This window comes from Hemibagrus wyckioides, linkage group LG25 (assembly GCF_019097595.1).
Source record: "Hemibagrus wyckioides isolate EC202008001 linkage group LG25, SWU_Hwy_1.0, whole genome shotgun sequence".
Classification (NCBI taxonomy): Eukaryota; Metazoa; Chordata; class Actinopteri; order Siluriformes; family Bagridae; genus Hemibagrus; species Hemibagrus wyckioides.
Genome location: NC_080734.1, coordinates 771,503 through 794,169, shown reverse-complemented (window position 1 = coordinate 794,169; position 22,667 = coordinate 771,503). Strand labels below are relative to the sequence as shown.

Genomic DNA, 22,667 nt, shown 5'->3' with positions numbered 1-22,667 from the left:
TGTGTGGGGTGTGTAAGAGTGTGTGTAAGAGTGTGTGTAAGAGTGTGTGTGGGGTGTGTAAGAGTGTGTGTGTAAGAGTGTGTGTAAGAGTGTGTGTGTGGGGTGTGTAAGAGTGTGTGTGTAAGAGTGTGTGTAAGAGTGTGTGTAAGAGTGTGTGTAAGAGTGTGTGTGTAAGAGTGTGTGTAAGAGTGTGTGTAAGAGTGTGTGTAAGAGTGTGTGTAAGAGTGTGTGTGTGGGGTGTGTAAGAGTGTGTGTGTAAGAGTGTGTGTAAGAGTGTGTGTAAGAGTGTGTGTGTAAGAGTGTGTGTGTAAGAGTGTGTGTGGGGTGTGTAAGAGTGTGTGTGTAAGAGTGTGTGTAAGAGTGTGTGTAAGAGTGTGTGTGTGGGGTGTGTAAGAGTGTGTGTAAGAGTGTGTGTGTAAGAGTGTGTGTAAGAGTGTGTGTAAGAGTGTGTGTGTGGGGTGTGTAAGAGTGTGTGTAAGAGTGTGTGTGTAAGAGTGTGTGTAAGAGTGTGTGTAAGAGTGTGTGTAAGAGTGTGTGTAAGAGTGTGTGTGTGGGGTGTGTAAGAGTGTGTGTAAGAGTGTGTGTAAGAGTGTGTGTGTAAGAGTGTGTGTAAGAGTGTGTGTGTAAGAGTGTGTGTGTAAGAGTGTGTGTAAGAGTGTGTGTAAGAGTGTGTGTAAGAGTGTGTGTGGGGTGTGTAAGAGTGTGTGTGTGGGGTGTGTAAGAGTGTGTGTAAGAGTGTGTGTAAGAGTGTGTGTAAGAGTGTGTGTAAGAGTGTGTGTAAGAGTGTGTGTGTAAGAGTGTGTGTGTAAGAGTGTGTGTAAGAGTGTGTGTAAGAGTGTGTGTAAGAGTGTGTGTAAGAGTGTGTAAGAGTGTGTGTAAGAGTGTGTGTGTAAGAGTGTGTGTAAGAGTGTGTGTGTGTGGGGGTGTGTAAGAGTGTGTGTAAGAGTGTGTGTAAGAGTGTGTAAGAGTATGTGTAAGAGTGTGTGTAAGAGTGTGTGTAAGAGTGTGTGTAGAGTGTGTGTAAGGGGTGTGTAAGAGTGTGTGTAAGAGTGTGTGTAAGAGTGTGTGTAAGAGTGTGTGTAAGAGTGTGTGTGTAAGAGTGTGTGTGTAAGGGGTGTGTAAGGTGTGTGTAAGAGTGTGTGTAAGAGTGTGTGTAAGAGTGTGTGTAAGAGTGTGTAAGAGTGTGTGTGGGGTGTGTAAGAGTGTGTGTAGAGTGTGTGTAAGAGTGTGTGTAAGAGTGTGTAAGAGTGTGTGTGTAAGAGTGTGTGTAAGAGTGTGTAAGTGTGTGTGTAAGAGTGTGTGTAAGAGTGTGTGTATAGGGTGTGTAAGAGTGTGTGTAAGAGTGTGTGTAAGAGGTGTGTAAGAGTGTGTGTAAGAGTGTGTGTAAGAGTGTGTGTAGAGGGTGTGTAAGTGTGTGTAAGAGTGTGTGTGTGGGGTGTGTAAGAGTGTGTGTAAGAGTGTGTGTAAGAGTGTGTAAGAGTGTGTGTAAGAGTGTGTGTAAGAGTGTGTGTAAGAGTGTGTGTAAGAGTGTGTGTGTAAGAGTGTGTGTAAGAGTGTGTGTAAGAGTGTGTGTAAGAGTGTGTGTGTGGGGTGTGTAAGAGTGTGTGTAAGAGTGTGTGTGTAAGAGTGTGTGTAAGAGTGTGAGTAAGAGGGTGTGGAAGAGTGTGTGTGAGTGTGTGCAGAGTGTGTGTAAGAGTGTGTGTAAGAGTGGGTGTGTAAGAGTGTGTGTAAGAGTGTGTGTAAGAGTGTGTGTAAGAGTGTGTGTAAGAGTGTGTGTGTGGGGTGTGTAAGAGTGTGTGTAAGAGTGTGTGTAAGAGTGTGTGTAAGAGTGTGTGTGTAAGAGTGTGTGTAAGAGTGTGTGTAAGAGTGTGTGTAAGAGTGTGTGTGTGGGGTGTGTAAGAGTGTGTGTAAGAGTGTGTGTGTAAGAGTGTGTGTAAGAGTGTGTGTAAGAGTGTGTGTAAGAGTGTGTGTGTGGGGTGTGTAAGAGTGTGTGTAAGAGTGTGTGTAAGAGTGTGTGTAAGAGTGTGTGTGTGGGGTGTGTAAGAGTGTGTGTAAGAGTGTGTGTGTGGGGTGTGTAAGAGTGTGTGTAAGAGTGTGTGTGTAAGAGTGTGTGTAAGAGTGTGTGTAAGAGTGTGTGTAAGAGTGTGTGTGTGGGGTGTGTAAGAGTGTGTGTAAGAGTGTGTGTAAGAGTGTGTGTAAGAGTGTGTGTGTGGGGTGTGTAAGAGTGTGTGTAAGAGTGTGTGTGTAAGAGTGTGTGTAAGAGTGTGTGTAAGAGTGTGTGTAAGAGTGTGTGTGTGGGGTGTGTAAGAGTGTGTGTAAGAGTGTGTGTAAGAGTGTGTGTAAGAGTGTGTGTGTGGGGTGTGTAAGAGTGTGTGTAAGAGTGTGTGTAAGAGTGTGTGTGTGGGGTGTGTAAGAGTGTGTGTAAGAGTGTGTGTAAGAGTGTGTGTAAGAGTGTGTGTGTGGGGTGTGTAAGAGTGTGTGTAAGAGTGTGTGTAAGAGTGTGTGTGTGGGGTGTGTAAGAGTGTGTGTAAGAGTGTGTGTGTAAGAGTGTGTGTAAGAGTGTGTGTAAGAGTGTGTAAGAGTGTGTGTAAGAGTGTGTGTAAGAGTGTGTGTAAGAGTGTGTAAGAGTGTGTGTAAGAGTGTGTGTAAGAGTGTGTGTGTGGGGTGTGTAAGAGTGTGTGTAAGAGTGTGTGTAAGAGTCTGTGTAAGAGTGTGTGTGTAAGAGTGTGTGTAAGAGTGTGTGTAAGAGTGTGTAAGAGTGTGTGTAAGAGTGTGTGTAAGAGTGTGTGTAAGAGTGTGTGTGTGGGGTGTGTAAGAGTGTGTGTAAGAGTGTGTGTGTAAGAGTGTGTAAGAGTGTGTGTAAGAGTGTGTAAGAGTGTGTAAGAGTGTGTGTAAGAGTGTGTAAGAGTGTGTGTAAGAGTGTGTGTGTAAGAGTGTGTAAGAGTGTGTGTAAGAGTGTGTGTAAGAGTGTGTAAGAGTGTGTGTAAGAGTGTGTAAGAGTGTGTGTAAGAGTGTGTGGTTCTACAGGCCTTCAGATTGTTTTCCTCCTCCATTAAATACCACAGAGCTCTCTCACTAAATACAGATCATCTTGTTTTTTTCTCTGCTCCTGTGACTTGGCTCCATCTTATGGCTAATTCTCTTCTAGCTGCATAATATAAACATAACACTCACTTTTATTGCTACTCCGATGACATACAGCTTCATCTTCTCCTGAACCTCAGTGAAAGCTGCTCTATAAAGTCGCTCACAAATTGCCTTGGAGATATCAGCTGTTTGATGGTCCTGCAGTTTAAATGAAGGCAAATCAGAAGTGATATTATTTCGTCTCAATCTAAAAACATCTTTTTGAATTTTGGGTAAATTACCCTATATATGAAACACATTAAAAAACCTTGGTGCCATATGATTCTGACCTCAGACAAATCAACCTCAAAACTTCATGATCCTTCAATGGTTTGAAGAAAATCCATACTTTCATCTCATCATTTATTGATTACTGTACCTCACTGTACATTACTGTTCTGTCTACAGTTACTGCAGAATGCTGCTGTTAAGAGACGAAGCACATTAAAGAGAGCATGAGAGAACAGTTCTTGCTTCACTGTGGTGTCTCTCAGTTCACTTTAAAGTTTAAAGTATTTATTTTTTAGAGCTCTTGCTGGTCTGGTACATCAGTACATTCCTGAGTTATTAACCCCATTACTAACCCTCAGTGTGGCTCTTCAGGCAGGTGAGAAAATCACACTCAGGTCCCTGAGCGTCTGAACGAGTTGGTCTCAGTCCACCTCCAAGTGAACTCACAGTGACAGTGATTAAACTCGAATAAACCCAACTGCATGAAGTGCCATGTGTTTTAGGTTGCAGGCAGAAATATCAGGGATAGTCCTTGATCCAGAGAGGGACTGAGGGGCGTGAACCTGCATTAAGATGAGAGTCAGGATGGTGTGGGAAGAACTAAAGAAACTAAACCATGAAGATGTAAGGGTTTCTTCAGCGTCTGCAAGCTTTCTGCAAGTAGATGGTGTTCTTTACTCCTAACCTATGTTGGTGACTTTCAGGGAGTTCAAAGGGTCAATAACCAAAGATCAGGGTTAGATGAATAGATGATTCAAATTCATCAGCAGCTTCCACTGGTGTCAAAAACACAATTACACACCCTGAACAAATGCAGTAATTCTGTCCCAAATGATTGAAACAGGGCAAATCCTCAGAAGCGCTTCTAAAATCATCCCCAACTGGAGGGAGAGATGCTTTTCAGCCGCTTGGTATCAGTCAATTAATTTACTGCTATAGATATAGTTTGTAATTTATAGTATAATTTTAATTTTAATTTATAGATTTAGTTTGTAATTTATAGTATAATTTTATACATAATTATATTTATTTTATTTTATATACACTACCAGTCAAAAGTTTGGACACACCTTTTTCAATGTTTTTTGTTTAGGGATTTATTTTCTACATTCTAGAACAATCCTGGAGATTTCAAAACTATGAAATAACACACATGGACAGTAATCCATATGTAATGACAACAAAAACCAGTCAGTTGTTATTTTAAGACACGAAGGTCAGGTGTTCTGGAATAGTTCTTGTAAGAACAGTATTGTCAAGTGCATTTGCAAAAGCCATCAAGCCCCATGATGAAACTGGCTCACATGAAGACCATCCCAGTAAAGCAAGACCAAAACTGACCTCTGCTGCAGAGGAGAAGGTCATTTAGAGTCACCAGCCTCAGAAATCACCAATTAACAGCACCTCAGATTAGAGGCGTTATGAAGGCTTTACAGAGCATCAGTAGCAGACATATCTCAATATCAACTGTTCAAAGGACATTATTGTGGATTTCGGCCGCCTTCAGCATTGTTTTACAATGTAGAAAGAAATAAACATCAGGAAACACCATGGGATTAGAAGGTGTGTCCAAACTTCTGACTGGGAGTGTATATATTGGGACATCTTCACAGCACCATAGTTCCGCCTTTTCTCCACGTGATGGCGCTGTAGGTTTGATGCAGCGGCACTTTCCTCAGTGAGCCAGAAGCATTTCATTTCCCTCTGCTCATGTCAGGGGAAGAAATGAATTAATGCCTAAAGGTCTGTTATTTAATCATGTCTAAAAAATCCAGAAGAGATGAACAGGAGAAGACGTTTAAGAGTCTTAAAAAGACAAATCTTTCACTTCTCATCTCACTCTGACTCCAAACTCTGACTTACTGCCATTTATTCTGACAGGAAATCTCCTTCACTTAATGTTCAACATTAAACAGAGTTCGATGAGTGGGTACAAAAAACTGCTCTAATTGTGCTTTAAGATGGATTACTGTAAAATAAAATAAATATAAATCCAATATAAATAAATCATTTCTGCTTTTTAAAGGAAGACATTAACATTAATTATTTAAAAAAATAAAATAATACACACACCGTTTGAAATAAAATCTTTCTATTGTGGCATATTTAAATTAAAAATAATATATTTTAAAATTAATATATTCAATTATTCACATTTATCTTTATTAACATTTACAAAAAACATTTCTTTTGGGGGATTTTTAATGTGAAACGTGTGTGTGTGTAAATATATATAAATTGTGAAGATTGTGTGTGTCTGCGTGCGTGTGTGTGTGTGTGTGTTATGTGATTAATGTGTTCATTTCTTGTTATTGAATATCAGAGCACTGCTGCAGGCCGCAGATACGCACACACACACCATAAATCACTAGGAAATGAGCGTGCCCTCTTCCTCACACACACACACACACACACACACACACACACACACTCATAGTAATGTAGCCTTGGGAATTGTGCTAAGTGTTCCTCCATCAGTCTTACATCCTTATCAGTGTTTAGAATTTACATTATGGGTTTAATAATAATAATTTTTAAAAAATCACTCGGCGTTGTTGTTCTCATTCTTGTGTTGTGTTGTTGGTGTTGTTGGTGTTGTGTTGGTGTTGTTGTGTTGTTGTTGTTGTTGTTTTCCTGCAGGTGGTGCCGGTTTGTAAATTAAATGTAGGTTTATTCGATGTGAAGATATATATATGAAATAATCATGTAGTGTGTGTGTGTGTGTTGTTGTGTGTGTGTGTTTGTGTGTGTGTGAGTGTTACATGCGTGTTTAATTGCATTTATTTTTCATCCATATGAACACATAATCACAAGCTCACATTTTGTGCAATAAACTCAAATCACACATATTGAATACAACAATAAGAAGAAGAAGAAGAAGAATGTGTGTGTGTGTATGTGTGTGTGTGTGTGTGTGTGTGTGTGTAAAAACTGTTTAAAGTGGATTTTGTGAGACTCTTCAGTTCTTATTCATGTAAGATGTTTCTGTGTAACACAGGTTCAATCCAGGACACGGGAACATCACTGTCTTTATAAACACATTACATTATATTTATTTCAGCTGTAGTGTCACACTGACTGACACACAATACACACACAGTATAAACAATACACACACAATACACACAATACACACAATATAAACAATACACACACAATATACACACAATATAAACAATACACACACAATATACACACAATATAAACAATACACACACAATATACACACAATATAAACAATACACACACAATACACACACAATACACACGCAATACACACACAATACACAAACAATATAAACAATACACACACAATACACACACAATACACAAACAATATAAACAATACACACACAATACACACACAATACACACACAATACACACACAATACACAAACAATATAAACAATACACACACAATACACACACAATACACACACAATACACAAACAATATAAACAATACACACACAATACACATACAATACACAAACAATATAAACAATACACACACAATACACACACAAAACACACAATATAAACAATACACACACAATATACACACAATACACAAACAATATAAACAATACACACAGAATACACACACAATACACACAATATAAACAATACACACACAATATACATACAATATACACACAATATAAACAATACACACACAATACACACAATACACACACAATATAAACAATACACACACAATACACACAATACACACAATACACAAACAATATAAACAATACACACACAATACACACACAATACACACAATATAAACAATACACACACAATACACACAATACACACACAATATAAACAATACACACACAATACACACAATACACACAATACACAAACAATATAAACAATACACACACAATACACACACAATACACACAATATAAACAATACACACACAATACACAAACAATATAAACAATACACACACAATACACACACAATATACATACAATATACACACAATATAAACAATACACACACAATACACACAATACACAAACAATATAAACAATACACACACAATACACACAATGCACAAACAATATAAAAAATACACACACAATACACACACAATACACACAATACACAAACAATATAAACAATATACACACAATACACACAATACACAAACAATATAAACAATACACACACAATACACACAATATAAACAATACACACACAATACACACAATATAAACAATACACACACAATACACAAACAATATAAACAATACACACACAATACACACAATACACACACAATATAAACAATACACACACAATACACACAATACACACACAATATAAACAATACAAACACAATACACACACAATACACACACAATATAAACAATACACACACAATACAAACACAATACACACACAATACACACACAATATACACACAATACACAAACAATATAAACAATACACACACAATACACACACAATACACACAATACACAAACAATATAAACAATACACAAACAATATAAACAATACACACACAATACACACACAATACACAAACAATATAAACAATACACACACAATACACACAATACACACACAATATAAACAATACACACACAATATACACACAATACACACACAATATAAACAATACACACACAATATACATACAATATACACACAATATACACAATACACACACAATACACACACAATATAAACAATACACACACAATATACACAATACACACACAATATACACAAAATACACACACAATATACACACAATATACACACAATACACACAATATAAACAATACACACACAATATACACACAAGTGTAGAGTGTGTAATGTGTGTAGTGTAGAGTGTGTGTAGTGTAGAGTGTGTAATGTGTGTAGTGTAGAGTGTGTGTAGTGTAGAGTGTGTGTAGTGTAGAGTGTGTAATGTGTGTAGTGTAGAGTGTGTAATGTGTGTAGTGTAGAGTGTGTGTAGTGTAGAGTGTGTGTAGTGTAGAGTGTGTAATGTGTGTAGTGTAGAGTTGTGTAATGTGTGTAGTGTAGAGTGTGTAATGTGTGTAGTGTAGAGTGTGTAGTGTGTGTAATGTGTAGTGTAGAGTGTGTAATGTGTGTAGTGTAGAGTGTGTGTAGTGTAGAGTGTGTAATGTGTGTAGTGTAGAGTGTGTAATGTGTGTAGTGTAGAGTGTGTAATGTGTGTAGTGTAGAGTGTGTAATGTGTGTAGTGTAGAGTGTGTAATGTGTGTAGTGTAGAGTGTGTAATGTGTGTAGTGTAGAGTGTGTAATGTGTGTAGTGTAGAGTGTGTAATGTGTGTAGTGTAGAGTGTGTAATGTGTGTAGTGTAGAGTGTGTGTAATGTGTGTAGTGTGTAGTGTGTGTAATGTGTGCAGTGTAGAATGTGTAATGTGTGTAGTGTAGAGTGTGTAATGTGTGTAGTGTAGAGTGTGTGTAATGTGTGTAGTGTGTAGTGTGTGTAATGTGTGTAGTGTAGAGTGTGTAATGTGTGTAGTGTAGAGTGTGTGTAATGTGTGTAGTGTGTAGTGTGTGTAATGTGTGTAGTGTAGAGTGTGTAATGTGTGTAGTGTAGAGTGTGTGTAATGTGTGTAGTGTGTAGTGTGTGTAATGTGTGTAGTGTAGAATGTGTGTAATGTGTGTAGTGTAGAGTGTGTGTAATGTGTGTAGTGTAGATTGTGTAATGTGTGTAGTGTAGAGTGTGTAGTGTGTGTAATGTGTAGTGTAGAGTGTGTAATGTGTGTAGTGTAGAGTGTGTAGTGTGTGTAATGTGTAGTGTAGAGAGTGTGTAGTGTAGAGTGTGTAATGTGTGTAGTGTAGAGTGTGTGTAATGTGTTTAGTGTAGAGTGTGTGTAATGTGTAATGTAGAGTGTGTGTAGTGTGTAGTGTAGAGTGTGTAATGTGTGTAGTGTAGAGTGTGTGTAGTGTAGGGTGTGTAATGTGTGTAGTGTAGAGTGTGTAATGTGTGTAGTGTAGAGTGTGTGTAATGTGTGTAGTGTAGAGTGTGTAATGTGTGTAGTGTAGTGTGTGTAATGTGTGTAGTGTAGTGTGTGTAGTGTAGAGTGTGTAATCTGTGTAGTGTAGTGTATGTAATGTGTGTAGTGTAGAGTGTAGAGTGTGTAGTGTGTAGTGTGTGTAGTGTGTGTACTGTGTAGTGTGTGTAGTGTCTGTAGTGTAGTGTGTGTAGTGTAGAGTGTGTAATGTGTGTAGTGTAGAGTGTGTAATGTGTGTAGTGTAGTGTGTGTAGTGTGTGTAGTGTAGAGTGTGTAATGTGTGTAGTGTAGAGTGTGTAGTGTAGAGTGTGTAATGTGTGTAGTGTGTGTAGTGTGTGTAGTGTGTTTAGTGTAGAGTGTGTGTAGTGTAGTGTGTGTAGTGTGTGTAGTGTGTAGTGTGTGTAGTGTGTAGTGTGTGTACTGTGTAGTGTGTAGTGTGTGTACTGTGTAGTGTGTGTAGTGTGTAGTGTGTGTACTGTGTAGTGTGTGTAGTGTGTGTAGTGTGTAGTGTAGAATGTGTGTAATGTGTGTAGTGTAGAGTGTGTAATGTGTGTAGTGTAGTGTGTGTAGTGTGTAGTGTAGTGTGTGTAATGTGTGTAGTGTAGTGTGTGTAGTGTAGAGTGTGTGTAGTGTGTAGTGTAGAGTGTGTAATGTGTGTAGTGTAGAGTGTGTGTAGTGTGTAGTGTAGAGTGTGTAATGTGTGTAGTGTAGAGTGTGTGTAGTGTAGAGTGTGTAATGTGTGTAGTGTAGAGTGTGTGTAATGTGTGTAGTGTAGAGTGTGTAATGTGTGTAGTGTAGTGTGTGTAATGTGTGTAGTGTAGAGTGTGTAATGTGTGTAGTGTAGTGTGTGTAATGTGTGTAGTGTAGTGTATGTAATGTGTGTAGTGTAGAGTGTGTAATCTGTGTAGTGTAGTGTATGTAATGTGTGTAGTGTAGAGTGTGTAGTGTGTAGTGTGTGTAGTGTGTAGTGTGTAATGTGTGTAGTGTAGAGTGTGTAATGTGTGTAGTGTAGTGTGTGTAATGTGTGTAGTGTAGAGTGTGTAATGTGTGTAGTGTAGTGTGTGTAATGTGTGTAGTGTAGTGTATGTAATGTGTGTAGTGTAGAGTGTGTAATCTGTGTAGTGTAGTGTATGTAATGTGTGTAGTGTAGAGTGTGTAGTGTGTAGTGTGTGTAGTGTGTAGTGTGTGTACTGTGTAGTGTGTGTAGTGTGTGTAGTGTAGTGTGTGTAGTGTAGAGTGTGTAATGTGTGTAGTGTAGTGTGTGTAGTGTGTGTAGTGTAGAGTGTGTAATGTGTGTAGTGTAGAGTGTGTAATGTGTGTAGTGTAGTGTGTGTAGTGTGTGTAGTGTAGAGTGTGTAATGTGTGTAGTGTAGAGTGTGTAGTGTAGAGTGTGTGTAGTGTGTAGTGTAGAGTGTGTAATGTGTGTAGTGTAGAGTGTGTGTAATGTGTGTAGTGTAGAGTGTGTAATGTGTGTAGTGTAGAGTGTGTGTAGTGTAGAGTGTGTAATGTGTGTAGTGTAGAGTGTGTGTAATGTGTGTAGTGTAGAGTGTGTAATGTGTGTAGTGTAGTGTGTGTAATGTGTGTAGTGTAGAGTGTGTAATGTGTGTAGTGTAGTGTGTGTAATGTGTGTAGTGTAGTGTATGTAATGTGTGTAGTGTAGTGTGTGTAATGTGTGTAGTGTAGTGTATGTAATGTGTGTAGTGTAGAGTGTGTAATGTGTGTAGTGTAGTGTGTGTAATGTGTGTAGTGTAGAGTGTGTAATGTGTGTAGTGTAGTGTGTGTAATGTGTGTAGTGTAGTGTATGTAATGTGTGTAGTGTAGAGTGTGTAATCTGTGTAGTGTAGTGTATGTAATGTGTGTAGTGTAGAGTGTGTAGTGTGTAGTGTGTGTAGTGTGTAGTGTGTGTACTGTGTAGTGTGTGTAATGTGTGTAGTGTAGTGTGTGTAGTGTAGAGTGTGTAATGTGTGTAGTGTAGTGTGTGTAGTGTGTGTAGTGTAGAGTGTGTAATGTGTGTAGTGTAGAGTGTGTAATGTGTGTAGTGTAGTGTGTGTAGTGTGTGTAGTGTAGAGTGTGTAATGTGTGTAGTGTAGAGTGTGTAGTGTAGAGTGTGTAATGTGTGTAGTGTGTAGTGTGTGTAGTGTGTGTAGTGTGTTTAGTGTAGAGTGTGTGTAATGTGTGTAGTGTAGTGTGTGTAGTGTGTAGTGTGTGTAGTGTGTGTAGTGTGTACTGTGTACTGTGTAGTGTGTGTACTGTGTAGTGAGTGTAGTGTGTGTAGTGTGTAGTGTAGAATGTGTGTAGTGTAGAGTGTGTGTAATGTGTGTAGTGTAGTGTGTGTAGTGTGTAGTGTGTGTAGTGTGTGTACTGTGTAGTGTGTGTAGTGTGTGTACTGTGTAGTGTGTGTAGTGTGTGTACTGTGTAGTGTGTGTACTGTGTAGTGTGTGTAGTGTGTAGTGTGTGTAGTGTGTGTACTGTGTAGTGTGTGTAGTGTGTGTAGTGTGTGTACTGTGTAGTGTGTAGTGTGTGTAGTGTGTGTACTGTGTAGTGTGTGTAGTGTGTGTAGTGTGTGTACTGTGTAGTGTGTGTAGTGTGTGTACTGTGTAGTGTGTGTAGTGTGTGTAGTGTGTACTTTGTTTACTGTGTAGTGTGTGTACTGTGTGTACTGTGTAGTGTGTGTAGTGTGTGTACTGTGTAGTGTGTGTAGTGTGTGTACTGTGTAGTGTGTGTAGTGTGTGTACTGTGTAGTGTGTGTAGTTTGTAGTGTGTGTAGTGTGTGTACTGTGTAGTGTGTGTACTGTGTAGTGTGTGTAGTTTGTATGTGTGTGTAGTGTGTACTTTGTGTACTGTGTAGTGTGTGTAGTGTGTGTAGTGTGTGTACTGTGTAGTGTGTTTAGTGTAGAGTGTGTGTAATGTGTGTAGTGTAGTGTGTGTAGTGTGTAGTGTGTGTAGTGTGTAGTGTGTGTACTGTGTACTGTGTAGTGTGTGTACTGTGTAGTGTGTGTAGTGTGTAGTGTGTGTACTGTGTAGTGTGTGTAGTGTGTGTAGTGTGTAGTGTAGAATGTGTGTAGTGTAGAGTGTGTGTAATGTGTGTAGTGTAGTGTGTGTAGTGTGTAGTGTGTGTAGTGTGTGTACTGTGTAGTGTGTGTAGTGTGTGTACTGTGTAGTGTGTGTAGTGTGTGTACTGTGTAGTGTGTGTAGTGTGTAGTGTGTGTAGTGTGTAGTGTGTGTAGTGTGTGTACTGTGTAGTGTGTGTAGTGTGTGTAGTGTGTACTGTGTAGTGTGTAGTGTGTGTAGTGTGTGTACTGTGTAGTGTGTGTAGTGTGTGTAGTGTGTGTACTGTGTAGTGTGTGTAGTGTGTGTACTGTGTAGTCTGTGTAGTGTGTGTAGTGTGTACTTTGTTTACTGTGTAGTGTGTGTACTGTGTGTACTGTGTAGTGTGTGTAGTGTGTGTACTGTGTAGTGTGTGTAGTGTGTGTACTGTGTAGTGTGTGTAGTGTGTGTACTGTGTAGTGTGTGTAGTTTGTAGTGTGTGTAGTGTGTGTACTGTGTAGTGTGTGTACTGTGTAGTGTGTGTAGTTTGTATGTGTGTGTAGTGTGTACTTTGTGTACTGTGTAGTGTGTGTAGTGTGTGTAGTGTGTGTACTGTGTAGTGTGTGTACTGTGTGTACTGTGTAGTGTGTGTAGTGTGTGTACTGTGTGTAGTGTGTGTACTGTGTAGTGTGTGTACTGTGTAGTGTGTGTAGTGTGTGTACTGTGTAGTGTGTAGTGTGTGTACTGTGTAGTGTGTGTACTGTGTAGTGTGTAGTGTGTGTACTGTGTGTACTGTGTAGTGTGTGTACTGTGTAGTGTGTGTAGTGTGTGTACTGTGTAGTGTGTGTAGTGTATGTACTGTGTAGTGTGTGTAGTGTGTGTACTGTGTAGTGTGTGTACTGTGTAGTGTGTGTACTGTGTAGTGTGTGTAGTGTGTGTACTGTGTAGTGTGTGTAGTGTGTGTAGTGTGTGTACTGTGTAGTGTGTGTAGTGTGTGTACTGTGTAGTGTGTGTAGTGTGTGTACTGTGTAGTGTGTGTACTGTGTGTACTGTGTAGTGTGTGTAGTGTGTGTACTGTGTAGTGTGTGTAGTGTGTGTAGTGTGTGTACTGTGTAGTGTGTGTAGTGTGTGTACTGTGTAGTGTGTGTAGTGTGTGTACTGTGTAGTGTGTGTAGTGTGTGTACTGTGTGTACTGTGTAGTGTGTGTACTGTGTAGTGTGTGTACTGTGTAGTGTGTGTAGTGTGTGTACTGTGTAGTGTGTGTACTGTGTAGTGTGTGTAGTGTGTGTACTGTGTAGTGTGTGTAGTGTGTGTAGTGTGTAGTGTGTGTAGTGTGTAGTGTGTGTACTGTGTAGTGTGTGTAGTGTGTGTACTCTGTAGTGTGTGTACTGTGTAGTGTGTGTAGTGTGTGTACTGTGTAGTGTGTGTAGTGTGTGTACTGTGTGTACTGTGTAGTGTGTGTAGTGTGTGTACTGTGTAGTGTGTGTAGTGTGTGTACTGTGTAGTGTGTGTGGTGTGTGTAGTGTGTGTACTGTGTAGTGTGTGTACTGTGTAGTGTGTGTAGTGTGTGTACTGTGTAGTGTGTGTAGTGTGTGTACTGTGTAGTGTGTGTAGTGTGTGTAGTGTGTAGTGTGTGTACTGTGTAGTGTGTGTACTGTGTAGTGTGTAGTGTGTGTACTGTGTAGTGTGTGTAGTGTGTGTACTGTGTAGTGTGTGTAGTGTGTGTACTGTGTAGTGTGTGTACTGTGTAGTGTGTGTAGTGTGTGTACTGTGTAGTGTGTGTACTGTGTAGTGTGTGTAGTGTGTGTACTGTGTAGTGTGTGTAGTGTGTGTACTGTGTAGTGTGTGTAGTGTGTATACTGTGTAGTGTGTGTACTGTGTAGTGTGTGTAGTGTGTGTACTGTGTAGTGTGTGTACTGTGTAGTGTGTGTACTGTGTAGTGTGTGTAGTGTGTGTACTGTGTAGTGTGTGTACTGTGTAGTGTGTGTAGTGTGTGTACTGTGTAGTGTGTGTAGTGTGTGTACTGTGTAGTGTGTGTATAAAATAATTCTGCTGTTTGAATTTAAAATGAATGTAAATGTGAAGTGAAACAGACCCTGAGTGTGAGTCTGATTAATCAGATGTGATGTGATTTATTATAATCAGATTCTCATTTAATGTTTCAGAGATGAGCAACCTATCATCAATCACACTGACACACACACACACACATACACACCACATCACACACCACACACACCACACATACCATAACACACACACACACACACACCACATCACACACCACACACACACACATACCATAACACACACACACACACACACACATACACACCACATCACACACCACACACACCACACATACCATAACACACACACACACACCACATCACACACCACACACACCACACATACCATAACACACACACACACACACATACACACCACATCACACACCACACACACCACACATACCATAACACACACACACACACACACACCACATCACACACCACACACACACACATACCATAACACACACACACACACACATACACACCACATCACACACCACACACACCACACATACCATAACACACACACACACCACATCACACACCACACACACACACATACCATAACACACACACACACACATACACACCACATCACACACCACACACACCACACATACCATAACACACACACACACACACACACCACATCACACACCACACACACCACACATACCATAACACACACACACACACACACCACATCACACACCACACACACGCACATACCATAACACACACACACACACACACCACATCACACACCACACACACACACATACCATAACACACACACACAGACACACACACCACATCACACACCACACACACACACATACCATAACACACACACACACACACACATACACACCACACATACCACACATACCATAACACACACACACACACATACACACCACATCACACACCACACACACCACACATACCATAACACACACACACACACACACATACACACCACATCACACACCACACACACCACACATACCATAACACACACACACACACCACATCACACACCACACACACACACACACATACACACCACATCACACACCACACACACCACACATACCATAACACACACACACACATACACACCACATCACACACCACACACACCACACATACCATAACACACACACACACATACACATACACACCACATCACACACCACACACACACACATACCATAACACACACACACACACATACACACCACATCACACACACACACACACACACATACACACCACATCACACACCACACACACACACACATACCATAACACACACACACACACACACACACACACACACACATACACACCACATCACACACCACACACACATACACACCACATCACACACCACACACACCACACATACCATAACACACACACACACACATACACACCACATCACACACCACACACACATACACACCACATCACACACCACACATACCACACATACCATAACACACACACACACACACACACACATACACACCACATCACACACCACACACACATACACACCACATCACACACCACACACACCACACATACCATAACACACACACACACATACACACCACATCACACACCACACACACATACACACCACATCACACACCACACACACCACACATACCATAACACACACACACATACACACCACATCACACACCACACATACCACACATACCATAACACACACACACACACATACACACCACATCACACACCACACACACCACACATACCATAACACACACACACACACACACACATACACACCACACACACCACACATACCATAACACACACACACACACACACACATACACACCACATCACACACCACACACACCACACATACCATAACACACACACACACATACACACCACATCACACACCACACACACATACACACCACATCACACACCACACACACATACACCACATCACACACCACACATACCACACACACCGTAACACACACATACACACCACATCACACACCACACACACCACACATACCATAACACACACACACACACACACACATACACACCACATCACACACCACACACACATACACACCACATCACACACCACACACACCACACATACCATAACACACACACACACACACATACACACCACATCACACACCACACATACCACACATACCATAACACACACACACACACACATACACACCACATCACACACCACACATACTGTGTAGTGTGTGTAGTGTGTGTAGTGTGTAGTTTGTGTACTGTGTAGTGTGTGTAGTGTGTAGTGTGTGTACTGTGTAGTGTGTGTAGTGTGTGTAGTGTGTAGTGTGTGTACTGTGTAGTGTGTGTGTAGTGTGTGTACTGTGTAGTGTGTGTAGTGTGTGTACTGTGTAGTGTGTGTAGTTTGTACACACACCACACATACCATAACACACACACACACACACACATACACACCACATCACACACCACACACACCACACATACCATAACACACACCACACACACCACACACACCGTAACACACACACACCACATCACACACCACACACACCGTAACACACACCACACACACCACACACACCGTAACACACACCACACACACCACACATACCATAACACACACACACACACAAACCACATCACACACCACACACACCACACACACCGTAACACACACACACCACATCACACACCACACACACCACACATACCGTAACACACACACACCGTAACACACACCACACATACCGTAACACACACACCACACACACCGTAACACACACACACCACATCACACACCACACACACCATAACACACACCACACACACCACACATACCGTAACACACACACACACATGCACACCACACACACCGTAACACACACCACATCACACACCACACACACACACCGTAACACACACACACACACAAATCACATCACACTCCACACACACACACCACATCACACACCACACACACCGTAACACACACACACACATCACACACACCATAACACACACCACACACCACATCACAGTTATCACTATTAACTCCTTCAGAAAAAATTATCGGAGTTTTGGTTATAAATTGTTACAAATATTTATTTACGTTATGTTAAAAATAATTAAATTAAAATCACAAATCAGTTCCGTTTATTTCGTGTTTCCTTACATTATTTTAGACATAAAAGGTTTTTTTTTCTTATATTAAATTCATTAGATATTTTTAAATAAAAACAAAAATTAACCTAATTGGACCTTCACAAAGAAACATACACGAGGTGTAAATTCTTTTAAAACTGTAAATTACATTTATTTGTGCGCGGAGTTCTCATAATATAATGTGACTATTTAAGTATTACTAAATAAATAAATAAATAAATAAATAAATAAATAAAATTACGCATTGGCAAAAAAAAGATTTAAATATCTTTAAGGTTTAAATAACGTTTCTGCTCACTTGAGGAGACACACACACACACGCACACACACACACACACACGCACACACACACACGCACACACACGCACACACACACACGCACACACACACACACACACACACGCACACACACACACACACACGCACACACACACACACACACGCACACACACACACGCACACACACACACACACACACACGCACACACACACACACACGCACGCACACACACACACACACACACACGGTTAAATCCCCTCCCTCGTGCGTCTCTCCGCCCCTCTTTCATTTCATTTTTTTTCTCTTCTCTTTCTGACTTTTCGTGAGCGCGCGCGGAAACTGCAGCGGCATGATGAAAGGAAGTATGGAGAGATTTGGGGATTTATTTTAACTACAGACAAAAGACAAGAAAAGCTTTAAATAATAATAATAATAAATGTAGAGAATAATCTGTAGCTGCGACTTTCACACAGAGTTTTATTTCTGAGTCAGAAATGAGAGATTGTTTACAGAGTGTGTTTGTTTAGTCATTTATATCAGATTAATATCGGATTACACACACACACACACACACACGCACACACACACACACGCACACGCACTTGACCTCACTTTAACTGAAGTGCCGATTTAAAGGAAGCTGAGCTCCGAAGCTGCACGTGCTGATGGCGCAGAGGGTAAGGACACACATCTTTACATCAGTCTATTAATAAAACTTTCACTCTGATTAAACCAAATTTCTGTAAAATATTAAAATGTTTCACATCCTTTTTAAAATAAGAACAGGAAGGTTTATATACTCGATGTGTGTGTTGTGTAATAAACACGTTATAATATTTTATTTGTACCTAAGGAGTTTAATATAAGCTGTATATTTGCATCCTACATTTTATTCTTTTTTTTTGTTATTACCATAAGACCTTTTTTTTTAATATAAAAATTATAATGTATTATAAATAATAAATTATATTTATTATAATGCTGCACATAACACTTATTATTGATCATGTGGCAGTTATCATCATCATCATCATCATCACCATCTCAGGTGTTTATTCCGAGTCTTTATTCTGAAACAAATGCACTTTTTATTTTAATTTTTTTAAAATAAAATTAGATTTCTATTTGTGTTACATTAATTACACTAAAATTTCTATAGACTGTGAAAGCCTTAGAGATTTATTTTTATATTCTTAACACACTCTTAATTATGTCCTTATTATTAATCTTGATTTTTAATCTTTAATTTTTTAGGCGAACAGGAAATTTATTTATTTATTTATTTACTTATTTATTTATTCATTCATTTATTTATTTAACTATCTATCTATTTTAAATCTGTGGAACTCAAGACCACTAAATATATCAACATCCAAACATCATCTAAAAATATTTTTATTTTTTCATTTCATCAAAGGTACTTTCTCTCCCTTTTTTTGTATTTATGTATTTACATTTATTTTAAGATTAGATTTTTTTTTAAAATCTCTTTCTAATTCCTTCTGTTCTTAATTGTTTGCTCCGTGCCTTTTTATTACATTACTGTTATCACACCAGGCTGCTGCTGGATCCTGCGCTCTGATTGGTGGATCAGGTGTTTAATAAATTCTCTCCAACATCAGCTCTGACAGCGGCACAGGTTTATATTAATGTCCTGGCTCTGATAGGTTACGGTTTCCATAGCAACGGCTCATTCACAGCTTGTTTACAGCTGCTATAAGTGAATGGAGGAAAGGAACTTGTTGAGGAATTGGTCTCGGTGACGTTATTAACAATGTCATTAAATGTAGCTATAAATGGATAAAAGCAGCATCGTGTGTTTATTAATAAACTTTTAGCTGGAACAGTTGGCCGTGAAAATTCCCGTTAAACAGTTACATTAAATTCTCGAGTCCCTTTCAATAGGAATGTATTTAATAGTAGAAAAAAAACTAAAAAGATGGAGAAAAGGAAAGAATAAAGAAGTATCAGCTCCACTTTTTTTCCATCCATCCATCTTCTATACCCGCTTTATTCCTAATCAGGGTCACGGGGATCTGCTGGAATCTATCCCAGCACACACTGGGTGAAAGGCAGGGGTCCACCCTGGACAGGTCACCAGTCTATCACAGGGCTCACACACACTCATGGGTAATTTAGAATGACCAGTCAACCTAACGTACATGTTTTTGGACTGTGGGAGGAAACTGGAGTACCAGGAGTAAACCCACACAGGGGAGAACATGGAAACTCCACACAGAAAGACCCCTGTCTGTTCAAACCCGGGATTCAAACCCAGGACCTTCTTGCTGTGAGGCAGCAGTGCTGAACACTAAGCTGCCCCACTTTTTTTCCACACAAATTATTTTCTGGTCTGCACAAAGTATTGGCACCCCCCACCCCCACCCCACAGATATGATATTTAAATGCAGTTTCGTTCTCAGTGTGTGTTTATTTTCGTGTTATTACGTCTACAGTTTCCTTCACCAGACGTCCCGGAACCGTGGGAATTTTTTTTTTTTAAACCTACATTTAGTGCGTTAAAATTTCACAAAAGACACTTCATGACCTGCTCTCCAGAATATTTCTGCTATCTTATTGTTTTTACTCCAGTAGGAAACGTTGCACGAGTGTGTGTGTTTCCTGTGTATGTGCGTTTCCTCTGTGTGTTTGTGTGTGTGTGTGTGTGTGTGTGTGTGTGTGCAGTTTTTGTGCATTTTGTTTATCAGAAGCTTCCAGAATGTCAGTGCCTTAAAAAGATCCTCAAGGTTCAGTTCCTGGTCCCTTTCTCTTTGTCATATATATTTCCCTATTATTCAGTACTACTTGTCATTATGTGTATTCTTCGATGTGTATGTGTGTGTGTCTGTGTGTGTGTGTGTGTGATATATGAAGTGTTCAGTACAGAGCTGGAGGTGACGTGGATGTCTCTGAGGTGTGGAACTCTTCACATGTTCAATCCTCTTGCTTTCAGTATGAAGACTTAGCGCATTACAGCAGCATGATGGAGGGCGTGGGTGTGGGCGTGGGTGTGGGCGTGTACGGAGACCCACACACACATCACCACCTGAACCATGCTCCTCCTCCTCCTCCTCCTCCTCCTCCTCACACCAATCAGCCATACGTCACATCACATGGGCTCATGGCGGGCATCATGGGCGCTAATGACGGACTCAAAAGAGACAAGGATCAGATTTACGGGTAAAATTAGCATCATTCTGTTTACCCCAGTGTTTACCTTAGTATTTACCCCAGTGTGTACCCCAGTGTTTACCTTAGTATTTACCCCAGTGTGTACCCCAGTGTTTACCCAGTATTTACCCCAGTGTGTACCCCAGTGTTTACCTTAGTATTTACCCCAGTGTGTACCCCAGTGTTTACCCAGTATTTACCCCAGTGTGTACCCCAGTGTTTACCCAGTATTTACCCCAGTGTGTACCCCAGTGTTTACCCAGTATTTACCCCAGTGTGTACCCCAGTGTTTACCTTAGTATTTACCCCAGTGTGTACCCCAGTGTTTACCCAGTATTTACCCCAGTGTGTACCCCAGTGTTTACCTTAGTATTTACCCCAGTGTGTACCCCAGTGTTTACCCAGTATTTACCCCAGTGTGTACCCCAGTGTTTACCTTAGTATTTACCCCAGTGTGTACCCCAGTGTTTACCCAGTATTTACCCCAGTGTGTACCCCAGTGTTTACCTTAGTATTTACCCCAGTGTGTACCCCAGTGTTTACCCAGTATTTACCCCAGTGTGTACCCCAGTGTTTACCTTAGTGTGTACCCCAGTGTTTACCTTAGTATTTACCCCAGTGTGTACCCCAGTGTTTACCCAGTATTTACCCCAGTGTGTACCCCAGTGTTTACCTTAGTATTTACCCCAGTGTGTACCCCAGTGTTTACCCAGTATTTACCCCAGTGTGTACCCCAGTGTTTACCTTAGTATTTACCCCAGTGTGTACCCCAGTGTTTACCCAGTATTTACCCCAGTGTGTACCCCATTGTTTACCTTAGTGTGTACCCCAGTGTTTACCTTAGTATTTACCCCAGTGTGTACCCCAGTGTTTACCCAGTATTTACCCCAGTGTGTACCCCAGTGTTTACCCAGTATTTACCCCAGTGTGTACCCCAGTGTTTACCCAGTATTTACCCCAGTGTGTACCCCAGTGTTAACCCCTGTGTTTACATCAGCGTTTACCCTGTGAGACAGATTGCTTTCTTTAATTTTTAAGTCTTTATTGTGTTAGAAAATATGCAGTGGGATTCATCTCATCATCTCTATCTTCATTATCTACTTCCTAATTACCTATCTCCTCATCATCTCTCTAATTATTATCTTCCTCTTCCTCATCATTTACCTCCTCATCATCTTCCTCATCATCATCATTTGTCTCCTCCTTATCTCTCTTCTTATCATCTACCTCCTCATCATCTTCCTCATCATCTATCTCCTCATCTTCTACCTGCTCATCATTTGTCTCCTCATCATCATCTTCCTCATCATCATCTTCCTCCTCCTCCTCATCTTCCTTCTCATCATCTCTCTAATCATTATCTTCCTCTTCCTCATCATTTGCCTCCTCCTCATTATCTATCTCCTCATCATCGTCATCCATCTCCTCATCATCCGTCTCCTCCTCATCCATCTATTCATCATCTTCCTCATCGTCATCCATCTCATCATCCGTCTCCTCATCATC

At 40.2% G+C, this 22,667-nt stretch overlaps 1 protein-coding gene across 1 annotated transcript in view; it reads left to right on the top strand.

Annotated features, from left to right (window-relative positions):
* The first annotated feature begins 18,306 nt into the window (after positions 1 to 18,306).
* Positions 18,307 to 22,667, top strand: part of meis2b (Meis homeobox 2b) — a 28,293-nt gene continuing 23,932 nt past the window's right edge. Inside the window, exons 1-2 of the mRNA XM_058378812.1 lie at positions 18,307 to 18,667; positions 20,944 to 21,170. Coding sequence (XP_058234795.1) covers positions 18,656 to 18,667; positions 20,944 to 21,170 — 239 coding nt within the window. The 5' untranslated portion in view covers positions 18,307 to 18,655. The remainder of the gene's footprint in view (positions 18,668 to 20,943; positions 21,171 to 22,667) is intronic.